The sequence below is a fragment of the Oncorhynchus gorbuscha genome, linkage group LG13 (genome assembly GCF_021184085.1).
Source record: "Oncorhynchus gorbuscha isolate QuinsamMale2020 ecotype Even-year linkage group LG13, OgorEven_v1.0, whole genome shotgun sequence".
Taxonomy (NCBI): domain Eukaryota; kingdom Metazoa; phylum Chordata; class Actinopteri; order Salmoniformes; family Salmonidae; genus Oncorhynchus; species Oncorhynchus gorbuscha.
In genome coordinates, this window is record NC_060185.1 from 83,170,838 (window position 1) to 83,192,432 (window position 21,595).

Consider the following 21,595-nt stretch of genomic DNA (forward strand, 5'->3'; position numbering starts at 1 on the left):
ATGTCCCTTAATTGCTATGAGAGCAATACCATTTTTTAAATACAATTTAAGGGCTTTATTGGCATGGAAAACGTGTTTACATTGTTAAAGCAAGTGAAATAGATAATAAACAAATGTGAAATAAACAATTATTAACTAAATTAACAGTAGACATTATACTCATAAAGTTCTAAAATAATAAAGACATTTCAAATGTCATATTATGTCTATTTACAGTGTTGCAATGATGTACAAATAGTTAAAGTACAAAAGGGAAAATAAATCATCATAAATATAGGTTGTGTTTACAATGTGTTTGTTCTTCACTGGTTGCCCTTTTCTTGTGGCAACAGGTCACAAATCTTGCTGGTGTGATTGTGCACTGTGGTATTTCACCCAATAGATATGGGAGTTTATCAAAATTGGATTTGTTTTCGAAGACTTTGTGGGTCTGTGTAATCTGAGGGCAATATGTGTCTCTAATATGGTCATACATTTGGCAGGAGATTAGGAAGTGCAGCTCAGTTCCCATCTCATTTTGTGGGCAGTGAGCATGCTTCCCTGTCTTCTCTGGAGAGCCAGATCTGCCTTCGGTGGCCTTTCTCAATAGCCAGGCTATGCTCACTGAATCTGTACATAGTCAAAGCGTTCCTTCATTTTGGGTCAGTCACAGTCAGTGGTCAGGTATTCTGCCACTGTGTATTCTCTGTTTAGGGCCAAATAGCATTCGAGTTTGCGCAGTTTTTTTGTAAATTCTTTCCAATGTGTCAAGTAATTATCTTTTTTTTTAATCATGATTTGGTTGGGTCTAATTGTGTTTCTGTCCTGGGACTCTGTGGGGTCTGTTTGTGTTTGTGAACAGCCCCAGGACCAGCTTGCTTAGGGAGCTCTTCTCCAGGTTCAGTTCTCTGTAGGTGATGGCTTTGTTGTGGAAGGTGTGCAAAATCACTTGCTTTTAGGTGGTTGTAGAATTTAACGTCTCCTTTTTGGATTTTGATAATTAGCGGGTATCGGCCAATCAAGCTACAGCACACACACACACACACACGCACACACACACACTCACACCCAGTGCATAACAATGTGGTGTGGAGTATGGGCATTGGGTACAGGTGCACATCTGCCAGCTCCTCAGCAGTGGGACTCTTAGTGCTGCTCTACATAGCTGTTTTCCTGTTTGGACTCTTAGTGCTGCTCTACATAGCTGTTTTCCTGTGCGTGTGCGTGTGTTTGTGTGTGTTTGTGTGCACGTGCGTGCGTGCGCGCGCGCGTGTGTGTGTGAGAAAGAGATTACATAAGTGTTTCATTGTATGTTGATGTCTATCCATCCATGCGTTTGGATCTTTTAGTTGTCTGCATTTGAGTGTGGTGATGTGTGTGATAACATAATACTATCTACAGAAATGTGTGTGATAACATAATACTATCTACAGAAATGTGTGTGACTAGGCATGTCATTTGTGTGTATGTCCTTTATGTGGCAATCATGATGTCCTTTAATTTTAGTCTCCTCTTTACTTTAGCCTGGTCCATAGGGTTGGGAGGTTCAGCCTGGTCCATAGGGTTGGGAGGTTCAGCCTGGTCCATAGGGTTGGGAGGTTCAGCCTGGTCTATAGGGTTGGGAGGTTCAGCCTGGTCCATAGGGTTGGGAGGTTCAGCCTGGTCTATAGGGTTGGGGGTTCAGCCTGGTCCATCAGCCTGGTCCATAGGGTTGGGAGGTTCAGCCTGGTCCATAGGGTTGGGAGGTTCAGCCTGGTCCATAGGGTTGGGAGGTTCAGCCTGGTCCATAGGGTTGGGGGGGTTCAGCCTGGTCCATAGGGTTGGGAGGTTCAGCCTGGTCCATAGGGTTGGGAGGTTCAGCCTGGTCCATAGGGTTGGGAGGTTCAGCCTGGTCCATAGGGTTGGGAGGTTCAGCCTGGTCCATAGGGTTGGGAGGTTCAGGTTCAGCCTGGTCCATAGGGTTGGGGGTTCAGCCTGGTCCATAGGGTTGGGAGGTTCAGCCTGGTCCATAGGGTTGGGAGGTTCAGCCTGGTCCATAGGGTTGGGGGTTGGAGACATAAATGTAATAAAATCATCAAATCACAACCGGCTCCAACACGTACCTCAAATCTGCTTACACCTACTAATGTAAGCCGTAGGTGATCCGCCGGTCTATTAATTAAGGCTAGAGGTCCCGCTAGCGGGACAACTTCCGGTGAAACTGGAGGGTGCCCAATTAAAATAAATAATCATGAAAATGATGGATATTAAACATTTAGGTCCATACAAGTGTCTTATATCGGTTAAAAGCTTAAATTCTTGTTAATCTAACTGCACTGACTGATTTACAGCAGGCTTTACAGCGAAAGCATGTCATGCGATTGTTTGAGGACGGCGCCCACATTAAAATATTTTTTCCACCGGCACAGGTTTCATAAATTCACAAATAGCGATTAAATATTCACTTACTTTTTGAAAATCATCCTCTGATTTGTCATCCAACGGGTCCCAGCTACAACACGTAGTGTCGTTTTGTGAGATAAAATCCTTCTTTACATCCCAAACAGTCAGTTTAGTCGGCACCATCGATTTGAGTAATCCACTAGTTCAACATGCAGACAAAGGAATCTGAAAAGCTACCGTTAAACTTTGTTAAAACAAGTCAAAATATGTTTCTAGTTAATCCTCAGATACCCTAATATGTAATTAAACTATAATATTTCATACGGAAATAAGTATGTTCAAAAGGAAAGCGATATTAGCAGATGCGCGCATACACTGATTTCCAAGTTTGAGTCCCTGTAATAAAACTCATTATTCTTCCTAGTTTTGGAAGAAACAAGCCTGAAACCTTGAACAAATACTACTGACACCAAGTGGAAGCCATTGGAATTGCATACTGGGAGCTATATTTAATTTTTTCCCTATACATTCCATTGGAAGAGCATTGGCTCTCAAAAAAAAAATCCAGTTGTTTTTTCTTTGGATTTCCTCCTAGCATATCTATTGTGTTATGGTCTCCTACATTGTTTGAACATTTCTACAAACTTCAGAGTGTTTTCTTTACAATGGTACCAATTATATGCATATCCTGGCTTCAGGGCCTGAGCAACAGGCAGTTTACTTTGGGCACGTAGGTCAGGCGGAAATGGATAAAAATAGACCCTAGCCTGAAGTTTTAATGCTGATGAATCAGCAGACAATGTGACGTCTGCGCACAGAGACTTCGTCTTTATTAAAAACAATAAATGGGAAGATGGAATGGCGGCTCCTCCAAAATCTACTATCATTTCAGGAAGAGTACTTTATTCCAAAAGCCTTGTTCTCTGTACAGTAACCAATTGCGTTAACACCAAACAATAACAGGTACACTGACTGCCAAAATAAAAGTCCAAAATCACATTATTACAGTCCAATAATACATTTCCTACATTATCGTATGCTGGTGATACTATCAGCCCAATGAAACACAACCCAGACCAATGAAGAGTGAGACTTGCTGCCCAATCTCCAGCTGATATTCCAATAGGAACCAGTGCCTGATGTCCAGAAGGTTGCAGGTTTAAAGCCCCGGTTTAAAGCATCTGGACCCCAGAGCAGGGCACTTAACCTGGGTGGTTTGTGATGGCGATTCAGCTGTGAAAGAGGAGAAATAAAGCAGTGAATGAGTGATGTGAGATGAATGTGATGTGAGATGTAATGTGATGTGAGATGTGAGATGTAATGTGATGTGAGATGTAATGTGATGTGAGGTGTAATGTGATGTGAGATTTGATGTGAGATGTAATGTGATGTGAGATGTGAGATGTAATGTAATGTGTGATGTAATGTGATGTGTGATGTAATGTGATGTGTGATGTAATGTGATATGTAATGTGATGTAATGTAATGTGTGATGTAATGTGATGTGAGATGTAATGTGATGTGTGATGTGAGATAGAGGAGCAGCTGTGTGGATTAAAGGCCTGCTGCTCTGGATAAAATATGACTCTGTAAGAGGGATCCTTTTGACATGGATCTGCATGGAGCTTTAAAATGATCTTCCTTCACTCTCTCTCTTTCGCGCTCCTTCTTCTGGCCTCTTTTTCTGTTTCTTCTGGACTCACCTGGTTTAGAGGACATAGTGTTCTAGACACACGCATAGACACTCAGGCAAGCATGTACACACCCACCCACCCACCCACCACACACACACACACACACACACACACACACACACACACACACACACACACACACACACACACACACACACACACACACACACACACACACACACACACACACACACACACACACACACACACGTACAGGGGGGATTCTGTCCAAGGTGACCTCTATATTACAATTAAGGCTAAGAATAATGAAATGAACTGTATCAGACAGCAACCCACCCCTCCCTCCCATCCCCCCTCCCTTCTGTCTCTCTTTTTCACCTGTGCTTCCTTTCTCCCCTCTGTCTCTCTCCGCAAGACGGTCTATCCTCCCTGAGCCTGGATCCAGAGCTCACTGCCTCCCCCCTGGCCCCAGACGACCCCCCCCCACAACCAGGCACCATGACCCAGGAGGGGCAGGGACCACGCCAGACTGAACCCACTACACCCCCAGACATCCAGGGGGTGACCCCAGCTCACCCTTCAGAGGAGTCAGCCACAGACCAAGGGCTGGAGGGGCTAGGTCTGGAGGTGAATGTGGAGGGGATAGAGGGGACCAATGAGGAGGAAGGGGAGGGAAGTGTTACGGTAGAAGGGGAAGTACACAGAGAAAGAGAAGGTGGGGAAAGTGGAAAGAGAGAGGATGATGAGGTAGGTGAGGGAGTGGAACAAGTGATACAGGGAGAAGGAGAGGTGCATGAAGAGAGAGAGAGTATGGCAGAGACAAGTGATGAAGAAGATGGGCTGGGGGATGAGAGGATAGATTCAGAGGATGGTCAGACAGATGGAGAACTAGAGAGAGTGGAGGAGGTAGAGAAGGAGGGGGATAACATGAACACAGAGGCCACAGATGAGGCAGAACCAGCCTGCAAGCCCAGATGTGAGGAGGAGGAGGAAGGAGAGGAGGAGGAGGAGGAGGAGTTAACACCACCACCTGAGAACCAGGAAGAGGACCAGGACTTACCAGACCCACCGCAGTCTCTGGACATAATCAGGTCAGTACAACAGACATGAGCAGACCTTGACTAGTGTGGTTATGAGTGAATGTATAGGTCAGATCATGTATAGAACATCTGTCAACAGACTGAGATGAGTGTGTTCATGCGGAGGGTGAGTGTGTAGTTTAATATGTAGCTGTTTTATAAAAGTTGTATTCTGATGATACTCCATGTTCTCCATACAGGCTGGAGAACGGGATAGGACCTGAGAACGGAATCGAAGGGCATGAGGAGGAGGATGATGAAGAGGATGAAGATGAGGTAGAAGGATGCGGCTTAGTAGAGGTCATCCAGGAACACCTGGACACGTTCAGCTCCACCTTCGAGTGTTCCGTAGAGCTGGCGGACACAGAGGTGGAGGAAGAGGAGGAGGAGGAGGAGGAGGAGGAGGAGGAGGAGGAGGAGGAGGAGGAGGAGGAGGAGGAGGAGGAGGAGGAGGGGGATGGGGATGGGAGAGGTAACCAGGACAGTTTCAGCTCTGTGTTTGAACGCATTGTGGAGCACGTTGTGGCCATCGAGAGGGAGGAAGAGGAAGATGAGGAAGAGGGGGAGGGCGAGAGGGAGAAGAACACGGTGGACAACAAGGACGGCTTCAGCTCGACGTTTGAGCGTATCGTTGAGTCTGCACTTCTCCGTGGGGGGACGTGCTACAGTAGTCTAGACTCTCTGGATGTCCTGTCACTCACAGACGAGACAGACAGCTGCGTCAGCTTCGAGGCGCCACTCACCCCCCTTATTCAGCAGAGGTCCTTCCTTCAGAGCCCTGAGCCACTGGAGCTAGAACTAGCCACCGTCATGGAGCAGGAGGGGAGTGAGGCTGGAACCGAGGCCCAGCAAGGAGAGCCTGAGGCTGGGGAAAGTGCTGCAGGGCCTGGGCCTGGACCTGGAGGAAGCCCACTAAGGACCACCATCACCGGGACGAGGTCAGAGTTTGTACTGAGCCAGCCTGGCCGGTGGGACATCCCTAATGGTTTTCATACAGACACCCAGGGAGGAGTGGAGGGCTCTGGAGCCATACCCAACTCAATGAGGTAAGAGAGCAAGGTAGGGGCAAAGCAGTGGGAAAACATGGTAGGTTGAGTGAGTTAAGGTAAGGGTAATGGTAAGGGTAATGGCTAGGGTTAGGCTTGAGCCAGGATGTGAACTTGAAGCTAGAGTTAGGGTTGTGGTTGAGGGTTAGCGTTGTGGTTGTGGCTGGGTTTAGGGTAATTGCTTGGGTTAGGGTTGAGGGATGTGGACTTGAAGCTGGTTGAGGGTTAGCGTTGTGGTTGTGGCTGGGTTTAGGGTAATTGCTTGGGTTAGGGTTGTGCCAGGGTGTGGACTTGAAGCTAGGGTTGAGGCTAGGGTTAAAGTTAGGGTTATGACTAGGGTTAGGTTGAGTGGGTCAGTGGTAGGTTGTCACAGGTTGTGTCTGGTTGTCTACCATGAAAGCAGGCTTGATTTAGGTGTATCAAAGTGCAGAACTCAGACATCATCCTAGAAAAGTCTCTGGCCTATCCACTACTAAAGCATGTCTAGTGAAGCTCACTTTGGAGTTAAAGGGACTTCATACTACAGTGTAATGTCCTGTAATTAAGCCTCTACTGGTCCCAGTCTCATCCAGCAGGGGGCATGAGTGAGATGACCAGGCAGGCTGAGGTTCATTAGCAGAGGGGTCTGGCTGGGTGTCTCAGGGGATAGTTCTGTTCATATCGTCCTCCTCCCACTGCTTGTGTCTGGCTGGGCTTACAGGTCCAATGCTGCAGGATATGGAGGTTTATTTAGACATTAGAGTTGAGATTATGCACAGCACACTCAATTTAGACTAAATACTTACACTAAATACTATACGTAATCAACTCCCAGAGAGAGCATGCTAGATCTAGTTCATATACAATGCAATACTTGAGTCTGAGTTCATGTCAAAAACTTTTCAATTTGTCAACTAGGTCCATTATCACATAGCTATGTTCTCTCATGTCCTATAGCTCCACTCAGCCACTAGTGTAGCGTGGTAATGTGAAACACATGGGAACATGAGACCTGGACATAGGTCAGGAGCCATTCTACAATCCCCACAGGACCACAGTCTCTGGGTCTAATGTTTCAAACAGTGGCAGATTGTCAGAGATCACTGCAGTCTGCTGGGATACTGTCGAACTGTTCTGCTGATCACTTGGTGTTCCACTTCTGAATCAGTGCACGATATCATGGAGCTAAGTGCCTCTTTCTAGAAAGTCTGACAGACAGAATTCTAAAGGCTGCTGTTGTGGTGAATTCTAGAACGGATTGCATTAGAGATCATTCTGAATTCCATTCTGGATTCCAGAATGGTGGGAATCATACATGGTCAGTGTATTTATGAGCCATAGTTCTCAAAGAGAGCATCTCTCTCTCTGTCTCTGTCTGTCTCGCTCTCTATCTTTCTCCCTCTCCCTCTCTGTCTCTGTCTGTCTGTCTGTCTGTCTCTCTCTCTCTCTCTCTCTCTCTCTCTCTCTCTCTTCTCTCTCTCTCTCTCTCTCTCTTTCTCTCTCTCTCTCTATCTCTCTCTCTCTCTCTCTCTCTCTCTCTCTCTCTCTCTCTCTCTCTCTCTCTCTCTCTCTCTCTCTCTCTCTTTCTCTCTCTCTCTCTCTCTCTTTCTCTCTCTCTCTCTCTCTCTCTCTCTCTCTCTCTCTCTCTCTCTCTCTCTCTCTCTCTCTCTCTCTCTCTCTCTCTCTCTCTCTCTCTCTATCTTTCTCTCTCTCTCTCTTTCTCTCTCTCTCTGTCTCTCTCTCTGTCTCCGTCTGTCTGTCTGTCTGTCTGTCTGTCTGTCTGTCTGTCTGTCTGTCTGTCTGTCTGTCTGTCTGTCTGTCTGTCTGTCTGTCTGTCTGTCTGTCTGTCTGTCTGTCTGTCTGTCTCTCTCTCTCTCTCTCTCTCTCTCTCTCTCTCTCTCTCTCTCTCTCTCTCTCTCTCTGTCTCTCTCTCTGTCTTGCACTCTCTCTCTGTTTCTGCAGATGTTGTCGTTTAAGCGAGAGCCTGCTTCCTGCCCGCCCGCCCCTAGCTGAATGAGGCATTGTTTTGGTGGTGACATCATCGTCTTTGGCCTTCCTCTGCCCAGTGGGTGCAGAGCAAGCCCCAGTATGTGTGTTAGAGGGAGAGATTCCCAGTCTGTGTGTTAGAGGAAGAGATTCCCAGTCTGTGTGTAAGAGGAAGAGATTCTCAGTCTGTGTGTTAGAGGGAGAGATTCCCCGTCTGTGTGTTAGAGGGAGAGATTCCCAGTCTGTGTGTTAGAGGGAGGGATTCCCAGTCTGTGTGTTAAAGCTAGAGATTCCCAGTCTGTGTGCTAGAGGGAGGGATTTCCAGTCTGTGAGTTAGAGGGAGAGATTCCCAGTCTCTGTGTTAGGTGGAGAGATTCCCAGTCTGTGTGAGAGAGGGAGAGATTCCCAGGCTGTGTGTTAGAGGGAGAGATTCCCAGTCTGTGTGTTAGAGGAAGAGATTCCCAGTCTGTGTTTTAGAGGGAGGGATTCCCAGTCTATGAGTAAGAGGGAGAGATTCCCAGTCTGTGAGTTAGAGGGAGAGATTCCCAGTCTGTGTGTTAAATGGAGGGATTCCCAGTCTATGAGTTAGAGGGAGAGATTCCCAGTCTGTGTGTTAGAGGGAGAGATTCCCCGTCTGTGTGTTAGAGGAAGAGATTCCCAGTCTCTGTGTTATAGGGAGAGATTCTCAGTCTGTGTGTTAGAGGAAGATGTTCCCAGTTTGTGTGTTAGAGGGAGAGATTCCCAGTATGTGTGTGAGAGGGAGAGATTCCCAGTCTCTGTGTTAGAGGAAGAGATTCCCAGTCTGTGTGTTAGAGGGAGGGATTCACAGTCTATGAGTTAGAGGGAGAGATTCCCAGTCTGTGAGTTAGAGGGAGAGATTCCCAGTCTGTGAATTAGAGGGAGAGATTCCCAATCTGCGTGTTAGAGGGAGAGATTCCCCGTCTGTGTGTTAGAGGGAGAGATTCCCAGTCGGTGTGTTAGAGGAACATATTCCCAGTCTGTGTGTTAGAGGAAGAGATTCCCAGTTTGTGTGCTGGAGGGAGAGATTCCCGGTATGTGTGTTAGAGGGAGAGATTCTCAGTCTCTGTGTTAGAGGAAGAGATTCCCAGTCTGTGTGTTAGAGGGAGGGATTCCCAGTCTATGAGTTAGAGGGAGAGATTCCCAGTCTGTGAGTTAGAGGGAGAGATTCCCCATCTGTGTGTTAGAGGAAGAGATTCCCAGTCTGTGTGTTAGAGGAAGAGATTCCCAGTCTGTGTGTTAGAGGGAGAGATTCCCAATCTGCGTGTTAGAAGGAGAGATTCCCCGTCTGTGTGTTAGAGGGAGAGATTCCCAGTCTCTGTGTTAGAGGAAGATATTCCAAGTCTGTGTGTTAGAGGAAGAGATTCCCAGTCTGTGTGTTAGAGGGAGGGATTCCCAGTCTGTGAGTTAGAGGGAGAGATTCCCAGTCTGTGTGTTAGAGGAAGAGATTCCCAGTCTGTGTGTTAGAGGGAGAGATCCCCAGTCTGTGTGTTAGAGGGAGAGATTCCCAGTCTGTGTGTTAGAGGGAGAGATTCCCAGTCTGTGTGTTAGAGGGAGGAATTCCCAGTCTGTGTGTTAGAGGGAGGAATTCCCAGTCTGTGTGTTAGAGGGAGAGAACGGGGAGAACACTTTGACCGATCTGGAGTAGATACTTGTGTAGGGGAGTTACATTTGAGTGATCATATTTGGAGTCTCTTTCTGTTCTCGTGCATCTGTCACTGAGGATGTGTCGAGTAGCAGGAATGAGCTTTTTGTTTACATCATTCATTTACATCATTCTGTGAAACAGAGTAAGATGCACAATGTCTGTTCTCTTTTACAGTTAGACCTTTAGTCTCCAGTGCTACCAATCCCCCCCTCTCTCTCTTTTTCCTTCCCATGTTCCTTCTCTCCATCTCACTTCTCCCCTCCCTTTCCCTCTCTTCCCTCCCTCTCCCCCTTATTTTCTCTACTCCTCCTTTTATCCTTAACTTCTGCCCTTCCTTCCCCCCCTCTCTGTTCCCCACCTCTCCCAACCCCAGCTGGTAGCCCCAATGCTAACATCATTATAGAGTATATTGTGGTCTTTATCTCAGCAGGAAACAGCATCTGCAGTAAATAAGAGGAGAAAAGTACTCAGCCAACCAGTCAGACAGTTAGGAAGCCAGTCAGTCTGTCAGGTAGTTAGTAAGCCAGTCAGTCTGTCCGTCAGTTAGTCCGCCACTCAGTCAGTCAGCCACTCAGTCAGTCAGTCAGTCAGTCAGTCAGTCAGTCAGTCAGTCAGTCATCCACTCAGTGAATCAGTCAGTCAGTAAGCCACTCGGTCAGCCACTCAGTCAGCCAGTCAGTCAGTTCACTGTATCAGTCGCCCTCTATGAGAGCATCAAACTGGTTGTTTCTCTACAGCAGTGGACCAGGACAGTTGGAGTTGAGCTCTAATCCATATCGCTCTATGGCTGAAAGCCCCAGCCACTCTCAATCTGAACAGGAGGACACACATGTAGTCCTAGTATTACAGCTTACAAAGCCAGCTGGTGCTACCTATACTGAACAAAAAATACAAGCCCAACATGTAAAGTGTTGGTCCCATGTTTCATGAGCTGAAATAAAAGTTCCCAGAAATGTTCCATATGCACAAAAAGCTTATTTCTCTCAAATGTTGTGAACAAATGTGTTTACATCCCTGTTAGTGAGCATTTCTCATTTGCCAAGATAATCCATCCACCTGAGAGGTGTGGCATTTCAAGAAGCTGATAAAACAGCATGATTATTACACAGGAGCACTTTGTGCTGGGGACAATAAAAGGCCACTCTAAAATGTGCAGTTTTGCCACACAACACAATACCACAGATATCTTAAGTTTTGAGGGAGCGTGCAATTTGCATGCTGAATGCAGGAATGTCAACCAGAGCTATTGCCAGATAATTGACTGTTCATTTCTCTACCATAAGCTGCCGACAAAGTCGTTTTAAAGAATTTGGCAGCACATCCAACCGGCCTCACAACCGCAGACCCATTTTAACCACACCAGCACAGGACCTACACATCCGGCTTCTTCACCTGTGGGATCGTCTGAGACCAGCCACCCAGACAGCTGATGAAACTGTGGGTTTGCACAACCATTATTCTGCACAAAATGTCAGAAACAGTCTCAGGGAAGATCATCGTCCTCACCAGGGTCTTAACCGACTAAAGTAGGCAAATGCTCACCTTCCATGGCCACTGGCACACTGGAGAAGTGTGCTCTTCACGGATGAATCCCGGTTTCAGCTGTACAGGGCAGATGGCAAACAGTGTGTGTGGCGTTGTGTTGGTGAGTGATTTGCGGATGTCAACGTAGTGAACAAAGTGCCTCATGGTGGCGGTGGGGTAATATTATGGGCAGGCATAAGCTACGGACAACATACACAATTTAATTTTATTGATGGCAATTTGAAAGCACAGAGATACCGTAATGAGATCCTGAGGTCCATTGTCGTGCCATTCACCCGCCGCCATCACCTCATGTTTCAGTATGATAATGCATGGCCCCGTGTCGCAAGGATCTGTACACAATTCCTAGAAGCTGAAAATGTCCTAGTTCTTCCATGGACTGCCTAATCACCAGACATGGCACTCATTGAGCATGTTTGGGATGCTCTGCATTTATGTGTACAACAGAGTGTTCCAGGTCCCACCCATTGACGAGGAGAGGGACAACATTCCACAGGCCACAATCAACAGCCTGATCAACTGGATGAGAAGGAGATGTGTAACGCTGCACGAGGAATGTGGTGGTCACCCCAGATACTGACTGGTTTTCTGATCCATGCCCCTACTTTTTTTAAGGTGTCTGTGACCAACAGATGCATATCTGTATTCCCAGTCATGTGAAATCCATAGACTAGTGCCTAATGAATTATATTTCAATTGACTGATTTCCTTATATGAACTGTAACTCAGTAAAATCTTAGAAATTGTTGCATGTTGCATTTATATTTTTGTTCAGTGTAGATCGATCTGTTTGTGAATAGCTTTACAGTAGGTATCCAGATCATTGCTGGTCGGATGACGTTTCTGCCAGACAGAGATGCTAGGCTTGTGATGGAGATGGTATGGTAACCAGTGATCATGCTGCGAGACTGGGTTACGTCCCAAATGGTACCCTATTCCTTTCATAGTGCACTACTTTTGACCAGAGCCTATGGTATCTAGTCAAAAGTAGTGCACTATAAAGGGAATAGGGTATCATTTGGGATAGCCGGGGCCCCTCTCCCTTGTGAGAAGGATAAGGAGGATACAGAGATCTGAGGCTGTAACCAGACAAGATAAAATAACCAGCATCAGTCTCTATATCAGAGGAACTGATTGTTCTGCTTCGTGATATATGTGCTGGCCATGTTATATGTGCTGACCATGTTATATGTGCTGACCATGTTATATGTGCTGGCCATGTTATATGTGCTGGCCATGTTATATGTGCTGACCATGTTATATGTGCTGACCATGTTATATGTGCTGGCCATGTTATATGTGCTGACCATGTTATGTGTGCTGGCCATGTTATATGTGCTGACCATGTTATATATGTGCTGACCATGTTATATGTGCTGGCCATGTTATATGTGCTGACCATGTTATATGTGCTGACCATGTTATGTGACCATGTTATGTTATGTTATGTGCTGGCCATGTTATATGTGCTGACCATGAATATGTGCTGATATGTGCTGACCATGTTATATGTTATATGCTGACCATGTTATATGTGCTGACCATGTTATATGTGCTGACCATGTTATATGTGCTGACCATGTTATATGTGCTGACCATGTTATATGTGCTGACCATGTTATATATGTGCTGACCATGTTATATGTGCTGACCATGTTATATGTGCTGGCCATGTTATATGTGCTGACCATGTTATGTGTGCCATGTTATATGTGCTGACCATGTTATATGTGCTGGCCATGTTATGTGCTGGCCATGTTATATGTGCTGACCATGTTATGTGTGCTGGCCATGTTATGTGTGCTGACCATGTTATATGTGCTGACCATGTTATATGTGCTGACCCTGTTATGGGTGCTGGCCATGTAATATGTGCTGACCATGTTATATGTGCTGACCATGTTATATGTGCTGACCATGTTATATATGCTGACCATGTAATATGTGCTGGCCATGTAATATGTGCTGACCATGTAATATGTGCTGGCCATGTAATATGTGCTGACCATGTATAATGTGCTGACCATGTAATATGTGCTGGCCATGTAATATGTGCTGACCATGTTGAATGTGCTGACCATGTAATATGTGCTGACCATGTAATATGTGCTGGCCATGTTATATGTGCTGACCATGTAATATGTGCTGGCCATGTTATGGGTGCTGGCCATGTTATATGTGCTGACCATGTAATATGTGCTGGCCATGTTATGGGTGCTGGCCATGTAATATGTGCTGGCCATGTAATATGTGCTGGCCATGTTATGGGTGCTGGCCATGTAATATGTGCTGGCCATGTTATATGCGCTGGCCATGTAATATGTGCAGATAATCCACTCATGTTCCAGCAGCGATATGTCACAGACACACACACACAAAAAAAGACACACTCACACAGACACACACACACTGCTGTTATTCGCCAGATTTATTTCCATCACCGTCTATTTTTAGCTGCCTTTGTATTTTTTGACATATCATAAATACTTTGACTGTAATTGACTGAGGACATTTAGAATGTATGTCTTTCTCCCGACCTACGTCATTGGTCCTCAAGTAGGAGAGAACCGATGTAGGCTCCCATGGAAGACTATTGTATCCAATTGTTACTGTTCCTACGGTGTTCTTCTATAGACGTTGCAGGAGCATATGACATTTGGAGTGAGAGCTCATAAATATGTCAGAAATGTTCATCCCAGACTTGTTTGGGATCACGGGTGTATGATGCCTGCTAGAAAGGGGATGCTGATGTCAGTTAATGTTAGAATGTGGTGGCCATTTGAGAGGTCAGATGGTGCTGGTGGATTGAATCTCTGTGTGACCCGCCTTATATAAACATTTTCTTCACTAGAATCCTTGTCAATCAATTGCATCACAATGGTGATGACAACATCCTATTTCCATCTAGCTTAGTGATCAGGGCCTATTGTGGTCCTGTCACAACATGTATGTCGGAGACTCTATGTTCTAAGAGCTTTCAATGGCTGTCTATATGGTCTAGTCTAGATAATGGCTGTCTTTATGGTCTAGTCTAGATAATGGCTGTCTTTATGGCCTAGTCTAGATAACGACTGTCTATATGGTCTACTCTAGATAATGGCTGTCTTTATGGCCTAGTCTAGATAACGGCTGTCTATATGGTCTAGTCTAGATAATGGCTGTCTTTATGGCCTAGTCTAGATAATAGCTGTCTATATGGTCTAGTCTAGATAATGGCTGTCTTTATGGTCTAGTCTGGATAACGGCTGTCTATATGGTCTAGTCTAGATAATGGCTGTCTATATGGTCTAGTCTAGATAATGGCTGTCTATATGGTCTAGTCTAGATAATGGATGTCTTTATGGTCTAGTCTAGATAATGGCTGTCTTTATGGTCTAGTCTAGATAATGGCTATCTTTAAGGCCTAGTCTAGATAATGGTCCGAGGTTCCTACCCTCTATCCCCCTCTCCCCTCCTCGTCTTCTCCCTTTCTTTTTGTCACCATGATTCCTCAAGATCAGAAGGGTTTAAAAACCGAGGGACCATTATTGATGAGTCAGACTGGGTGACTGGGTGATTAATATCTGCCTGTTTGTGTGTGTGTGTGTGTGTGTGTGTGTGTGTGTGTGTGTGTGTGTGTGTGCGTGTGTGTGTGTGTGTGCGTGTGTGTGTGTGTGTCTGGGCTAGTTATCTATACCTATCACAATCCTACCAGTCCTAGTCTTCTTCTGCTTTTGGAGGGTGAGTCAGAGATGGTTGGCATCGCAAAACACAACAATAGGGCCAAATAGAAGGACAACACCATAGCTGTACAATAGAACTGGACCTGCCTTTGAATATGACACATCCTTTGAATCTGACTAACATTCTGAAGAGTTACAGTGCCTTCAGAAAGTATTCATATTCCTTAACTTATTCCACATTTTGTTGTGTTACAGCCTGATTCCTAAATATATTTTTTCTCACACAACAGCACATAACAAGGTGAAAACTTGGAACTTAGAAATGAACTTAGAAATGCTTGCAAATGTATTGAAAATGAAATACAGAAACATATCATTTACATAAGTATTCACACCTCTGATGTTAGAATAACCTTTGGCAGTGATTACAGCTATGAGTCTTTCTGGGTAAGTCTCCAAGTGTCATGTCCTGACCTTAGTTCCTTTTGTATGTCTCTGTTTTAGTTTGGTCAGGGCGTGAGTTGGGATGGGCATTCTATGTTTTTGTTCTATGTTTTGTATTTCTGTGTTTGGCCTGGTATGGTTCCTAATCAGAGGCAGCTGTCAATCGTTGTCTCTGATTGAGAACCATACTTAGGTAGCTTGTGTTCCCACTATAATTTGTGGGTGGTTGTTTTCTGTTTAGTATATGTCACCTTACAGAACTGTTTTGTTTCTTCCATTCACTTTGTTATTTTGTTTTGGTGTTCAGTGCTAATAAAGTAACATGGACACTTACCATGCTGCATTTTGGTCCGATCCTTCCGACTCCTCCTCAGGCGACGAAGAGATTTGTAATAGAAACACCCACCAACCAAGGACCAAAAAGCGTGGTATCGAGCAGCAGCGTTCTCTGGACTCATATCGCCACCCCAAGGAAGAACTGGAGGCAGCGAGAGCTGAGCGGCGGCGATATGAGGAGGCAGCACGGCAGCGCGACAGACACGAGTGGCAGCCCACAATAATTTTTGGGGGGGTGGCACATGGGGAGTGTGGCGGAGTCAGGTTGGAGACCTGAGCCCACTCCTCGTGCTTGCCGAAAGCAGCGTTGTGCGGGTCAGGCACCGTGTTATGCGGTGGTGCGCACAGTGTCGCCAGTACGCGCTCATAGGCCAGCCCCACGTAAGTGCCATGCGAGAGTGTGCATCCAGCCAGCGCGTGTTTTGCCGGCTCAGCGTGTCTGGTCTCCGATACACCGTTTCGGCCTAGGGTATCCTGCGCCGACTCTGTGTGCTGTGTCTCCGGGGTGCTGGGAGGGTGCAGTGCATCCTATGCCTGCGCTCCGCCCATGCCAGGCGAATGTGGGCATTGAGCCTAAGGAAGAGGTGAGAGTAGTATGCATCAGATCTCCAGTGCTCACCCACAGCTCGATTCAACCTGTGCCTGCACTCTGGATGGTCCGGGCTAAAGTGGTCATCCAGCCTGGAGGAGTGGTGCCAAGACTGCGCAACAGAGCTCCAGTGCTCCCCCACAGCCCGGTCCATCCGGTGTCTCCTCCATGCACTAGGCCTACTGTAGGTCTCCCCAGCCTGGTGGGTCCTGTGGCAGCCCCACGGACCAGGCTGTCTCTCCGTCTGTCCCTCCAGGTTCGCCCGTCTGTCCTGAGCTGCCAGAGCCGTCCGTCTGTCCTGAGCGGCCAGAGCCGCCCGTCTGTTCTGAGCGGCCAGAGCTGCCCGTCTGTCCTGAGCGGCCAGAGCCGCCGTCTGTCCTGAGCGGCCAGAAACGCCCGTCTGTCCTGAGCTGCCCGTCTGTCCTGAGCGGCCAGAGCCGCCCGTCTGTCCTGAGCGGCCAGAGCCGCCCGTCTGTCCTGAGCGGCCAGAGCCGCCGTCTGTCCTGAGCGGCCAGAGCCGTCCGTCTGTCCTGAGCTGCCCGTCTGTCCTGAGCGGCCAGAGCCGCCCGTCTGTCCTGAGCGGCCAGGGCCGCCCGTCTGTCCTGAGCTGCAAGAGCAGCCCGTCTGTCCTGAGCGGCCAGAAACGCCCGTCTGTCCTGAGCGGCCAGAGCCGCCCGTCTGTCCTGAGCGGCCAGAGCCGCCGTCTGTCCTGAGCGGCCAGAGCTGCCCGTCTGTCCTGAGCGGCCAGAGCCGCTGTCTGTCCTGAGCGGCCAGAAACGCCCGTCTGTCCTGAGCTGCCCGTCTGTCCTGAGCGGCCAGAGCCGCCCGTCTGTCCTGAGTGGCCAGAGCCGTCCGTCTGTCCTGAGCTGCCCGTCTGTCCTGAGCGGCCAGAGCCGCCCGTCTGTCCTGAGAGGCCAGGGCCGCCCATCTGTCCTGAGCTGCAAGAGCAGCCCGTCTGTCCTGAGCGGCCAGAGCCGCCCGTCTGTCCTGAGCGGCCAGAGCCGCCCGTCTGTCCTGAGCGGCCAGAGCCGCCGTCTGTCCTGAGCGGCCAGAGCCGCCCGTCTGTCCTGAGCTGCCCGTCTGTCCTGAGCGGCCAGAGCCGCCCGTCTGTCCTGAGCGGCCAGAGCCGCCCGTCTATCCTGAGCGGCAAGAGCAGCCCGTCTGTCCTGAGCGGCCAGAGCCGCCGTCTGTCCTGAGCGGCCAGAGCCGCCCGTCTGTCCTGAGCTGCCAGAGCCGCCCGTCAGTCAGGAGCTGCCAGAGCTGCCCGTCAGTCAGGAGCTGCCAGAGTCGCACGTCAGTCAGGAGCTGCCAGAGCCGCCCGTCAGTCAGGAGCTGCCAGAGTCGCCCTTCACTCTGGCGCTGCCAGTCGCCCTTCACTCCGGCGCTGCCGGAGTCTCCCGCCTGTCCGACGCTGCCAGAATCTCCCGTCTATTCGGGGCCCGCTGAAATGGTCCCCAGTCCGAGGTCGGCGGCGAGGGGCGCCGCTCCAAGGGCGCCACTTAAGTGGGCCAAGACTATGGTGGAGTGGGGTCCACGTCCCGCGCCAGAGCCGCCACCGCGGACAGATGCCCACCCAGACCTATGGGTTTAGGTTTAGCGGCTGGATTCCGCACTTTGTTATTTTGTTTTGTGTATTCAGTGCTAATAAAGTAACATGGACACTTACCACGCTGCATATTCGTCCGATCCTTCCTACTCCTCCTGAGACGACGAAGAGATTCGTACCACCAAGGACTTCACTAGAATGAATTAGAGTGAATTGCATCACCATGATAATGACAACATCCCGTTCCTTTGTACACCTTGATTGTAAAATATTTGCACATGATTATTTTTACAATTCTTCAAGCTCTGTCAATTTGGTTGTTGATTATTGCTAGACGGACATTGTCTTGCCATAGATTTTCAAGCCAATTTAGTCAAAGCTGTAACTAGGCCACTCAGGAACATTCTCTGCAACTCCAGTGTATATTTGGCCTTATGTTTTAGGTTATTGTCCTGCTGAAAGGTGAATTCGTCTTACAGTGTCTGTTGGAAAGCAGACTGAACCAGGTTTCCTCTAGGATTGTGCCTGTGCTTAGCTCTATTCCGTTTCTTTTTATTCTAAAAAACTATAGTCCTTGACGATGACAAGTGTACCCATAACATGATGTAGCCACCATCATGCTTGAAAATATGAAGATGGGTACTCTTTGCCCCAAACATAACACTTTGTATTCAGGACATAGTTAATTTCTTTGCCACATTTTTAGCAGTTTTACTTTAGTGCCTTATTGCAAACAAGCATGTTTTGAAATATTTTTTATTCTGTACAGGCCTCTTTATTTTCACTCTGTCATTTAGGTTAGTATTGTGGAGTAACTACAATGTTGTCCATCCTCAGTTTTCTTCTATCACAACCATTAAACTCTGTAACTGTCTCATGGTGAAATCCCTGAGCGGTTTCCTTCCTTTCCGACAACTGAGTTAGGAAGGACCTTGTATCTTTGTAGTGACTGGGTGTATTGATACACCATCCAAAATGTAATTAATAACTTTTTTACCCATCTAGCAATAGGTCCCCTTCGTTGAGAGGCACTGGAAATCCTCCCTGGTCTTTGTGGTTGAATCTGTGTTTGAAATTCCCTGCTCGACTAAGAGACCTTACAGATAATTGCATGTGTGGGGTACAGAGATGAGGCAGTCCTTCAAAAATCGTGTTAAACACTATTATTGCACACAGAGTGAGTCTATGAGACTTATTATGTAACTTGTTGAGCACATTTTTACTCCTGAACTTATCTAGGCTTACCATAACAAAGGGGTTGACTCAAGACATTTCAGCTTTTAATTTTATATTCATTTGTAATCATTTCTAAAAACATAACTACACGTTCACATTATGGGGTATTGTGATGTCATTAAGGGGTATTGTGATGTCATTAAGGGTTATTGTGATGTCATTATGGGGTATTGCGTGTAGGCAGTGACACATAGTCTCAATGTAATCCATTTTAAATTCAGGCTGTAACACAACAAAATGTAGCCTTAGGTCAAAAGAAAACAGGCTTTTCTTTGCATCACAACATAACTTATGGGAAAAGACCAGTAAGTGAGTAGCCTAATGGGCTATGTACAGACCTGCATGATCATCAAGGGGAGTGTATACTAACAAGATTTAGGAACATAATTCAGTAGATTCTGTCGCTCCGCCCCTCACATCCTTTTGAGGGAGACCTCCAAGAACCTTATTGAAAAAATATCTCACATCCATTCACATTATGGGGAACGGCAGTAGGCTACACACACTGTAGTTAGATCATTCTGTGCTCTTAAGCCTGGTAATAACCATGCGGGGCTTCGAGTACCGTTTGTGTAGGAAAAGACTGACGAAATCGGATTGCTTAAGCCTCTTTGGGTAAATACCGCAATCGATCGAATGGCGGATTTTACAGACCACTGCTGGATGATGTCGCGCGCTCCTTGACACTGATCCCAATCCTCGAATGCGGGAGAGAAAATGTGGAAAGAGGAATATGACGTTCATTTCGACTTTCTTCTCGATCTCCTGTGAGTCTTTTCCTCTGGTTCCCATCACAGTAAAATTATTCTGACGTTTTTTTCAGTCAGAATGAGATTGTGCGAGAGTGTGCTGTATTTTTAATTAGCATATTGAGCCGTTCCGTTTTGACACAGCGGTTATAAATCAACTTAACATTGATTTGCGACTATTCAGTATGAATAGTATGAAAATTATGCTACTTTAAGTATAGTTGAGATAATTTTGACAATAGCTTATTTTTCTGTATGGTATGAACTTTGGCCAGTTTAAACGGTTTTGTAATGCTGATCGATGATCTCTGTTGATCAATGAACCATCTCTGTTGATTTTGCCACATGTTGCTCACTTTCATTGGAGACTGGCAACAAAGTTGTTCAACATGCCCCTAGGAACTAACAAATTACTCTGTTTTTTTTACAGTGACTATAATTCCTATGCTTTTATCAGTTATTGTCACTGCTGTATAGTGTAGTGCAGCATCAGTGAATGTTGTTATTTTAGAAGTGTTTGTGTTTTGAAAAACAGAATGGGACCGAGGGAGCAGTAGGTTATGCATGATCCAGAGTCCTTGGTGTTAATCCCTCAAGACATCCTTGCACATAGGATGTCAGTGAAGCCTCAGGAGATGATCTGTCACAGTTATGAAACACACACACACTACTCATATAACACACACACACACCCATTTACTCACATAATAGGTGTTTTGGACTTTAGTCACATTAACTCATACTGGATGCGTAATTCCAAAATTGCAATATTTTGGCAATAGAGTGTGACCCCCACTTACACACCTATCCACACACACACATCCACACGCACACACCCCTCGTGCCCTTTACCTGACACTCCCTTGCTGGCCCAGGGGTGGATGGCACCCAACACAACTGGGAGAGAGAGATTACCATGTGAGTCACAGGCATGCAGCCTCATGCTCTAACTATACCCAGCGCCAGGGCATGGGAACACACACACAGGCACATACAGTTTCACTATTAACATTGGCTGACTATTCAGGACTTAAGGGAAAATCTACTCAACATCTACTCAAATGCATTTGTAGAGTTACAATGGAAGGTCCATGTGCATTTCACTTTGCTCAAGATAAAGTAGCAGAATCCACATTGAGTGGCTGTGAGTCAGGGCTGAAGCCCAAATGGCAACCTATTCCCTAAATAGAGCACTAGTTTCTGGCCCTGTTCAGAAGTAGTGCATTATATAGGGAATAGGGTGCCATTTGGGACTCTGTGTGTGTGTGTGTGTGTGTGTGTGTGTGTGTGTGTGTGTGTGTGTGTGTGTGTGTGTGTGTGTGTGTGTGTGTGTGTGTGTGTGTGTGTGTGTGTGTGTGTGTGTGTGTGTGTGTGTGTGTGTGGGGGGGGGCTTTGCAAACGGGGGATCCCTGGATTGCTGTGACCCACGGCCTGTCATGTTGTTCATTATTCAGGACGTACCATGTTTTTTGTGAATATACATGTGGTAAGACTTAGGCATGGTGTAATGTAGGGAGAAGGATAGGGACTGCATCTGTTAGATATAGAGGAAGACAATGTGTTACTAGAGGCAGGTTTGGGCATAATTCTATCCTTGTGGTACTCTGGCTTTTGCTGACGGCACGCTGTCTGAAGTGAGGGTTGTGGGTAATTGTGATGTAAAGACATCAAACTGAGAGGGGCTGTAATTGTGCCTGCATATACTGTAGCCTAGCG

The 21,595-nt window shown here is 46.8% G+C and overlaps 1 protein-coding gene across 2 annotated transcripts in view; it reads left to right on the forward strand.

Annotated features, from left to right (window-relative positions):
- The first annotated feature begins 5,633 nt into the window (after positions 1–5,633).
- The window catches only part of psd2 (pleckstrin and Sec7 domain containing 2), a 30,921-nt gene continuing 14,959 nt past the window's right edge, over positions 5,634–21,595 (forward strand). The window contains exon 1 of one of the 2 annotated variants that reach the window (XM_046296666.1): positions 5,634–6,141. In XM_046296666.1, coding sequence (XP_046152622.1) covers positions 5,906–6,141 — 236 coding nt within the window. In that variant the 5' untranslated portion in view covers positions 5,634–5,905. Of the gene's footprint in view, positions 6,142–19,537; positions 19,898–21,595 lie in introns of those variants that run through there. The other variant, XM_046296667.1, reaches the window with a different exon arrangement.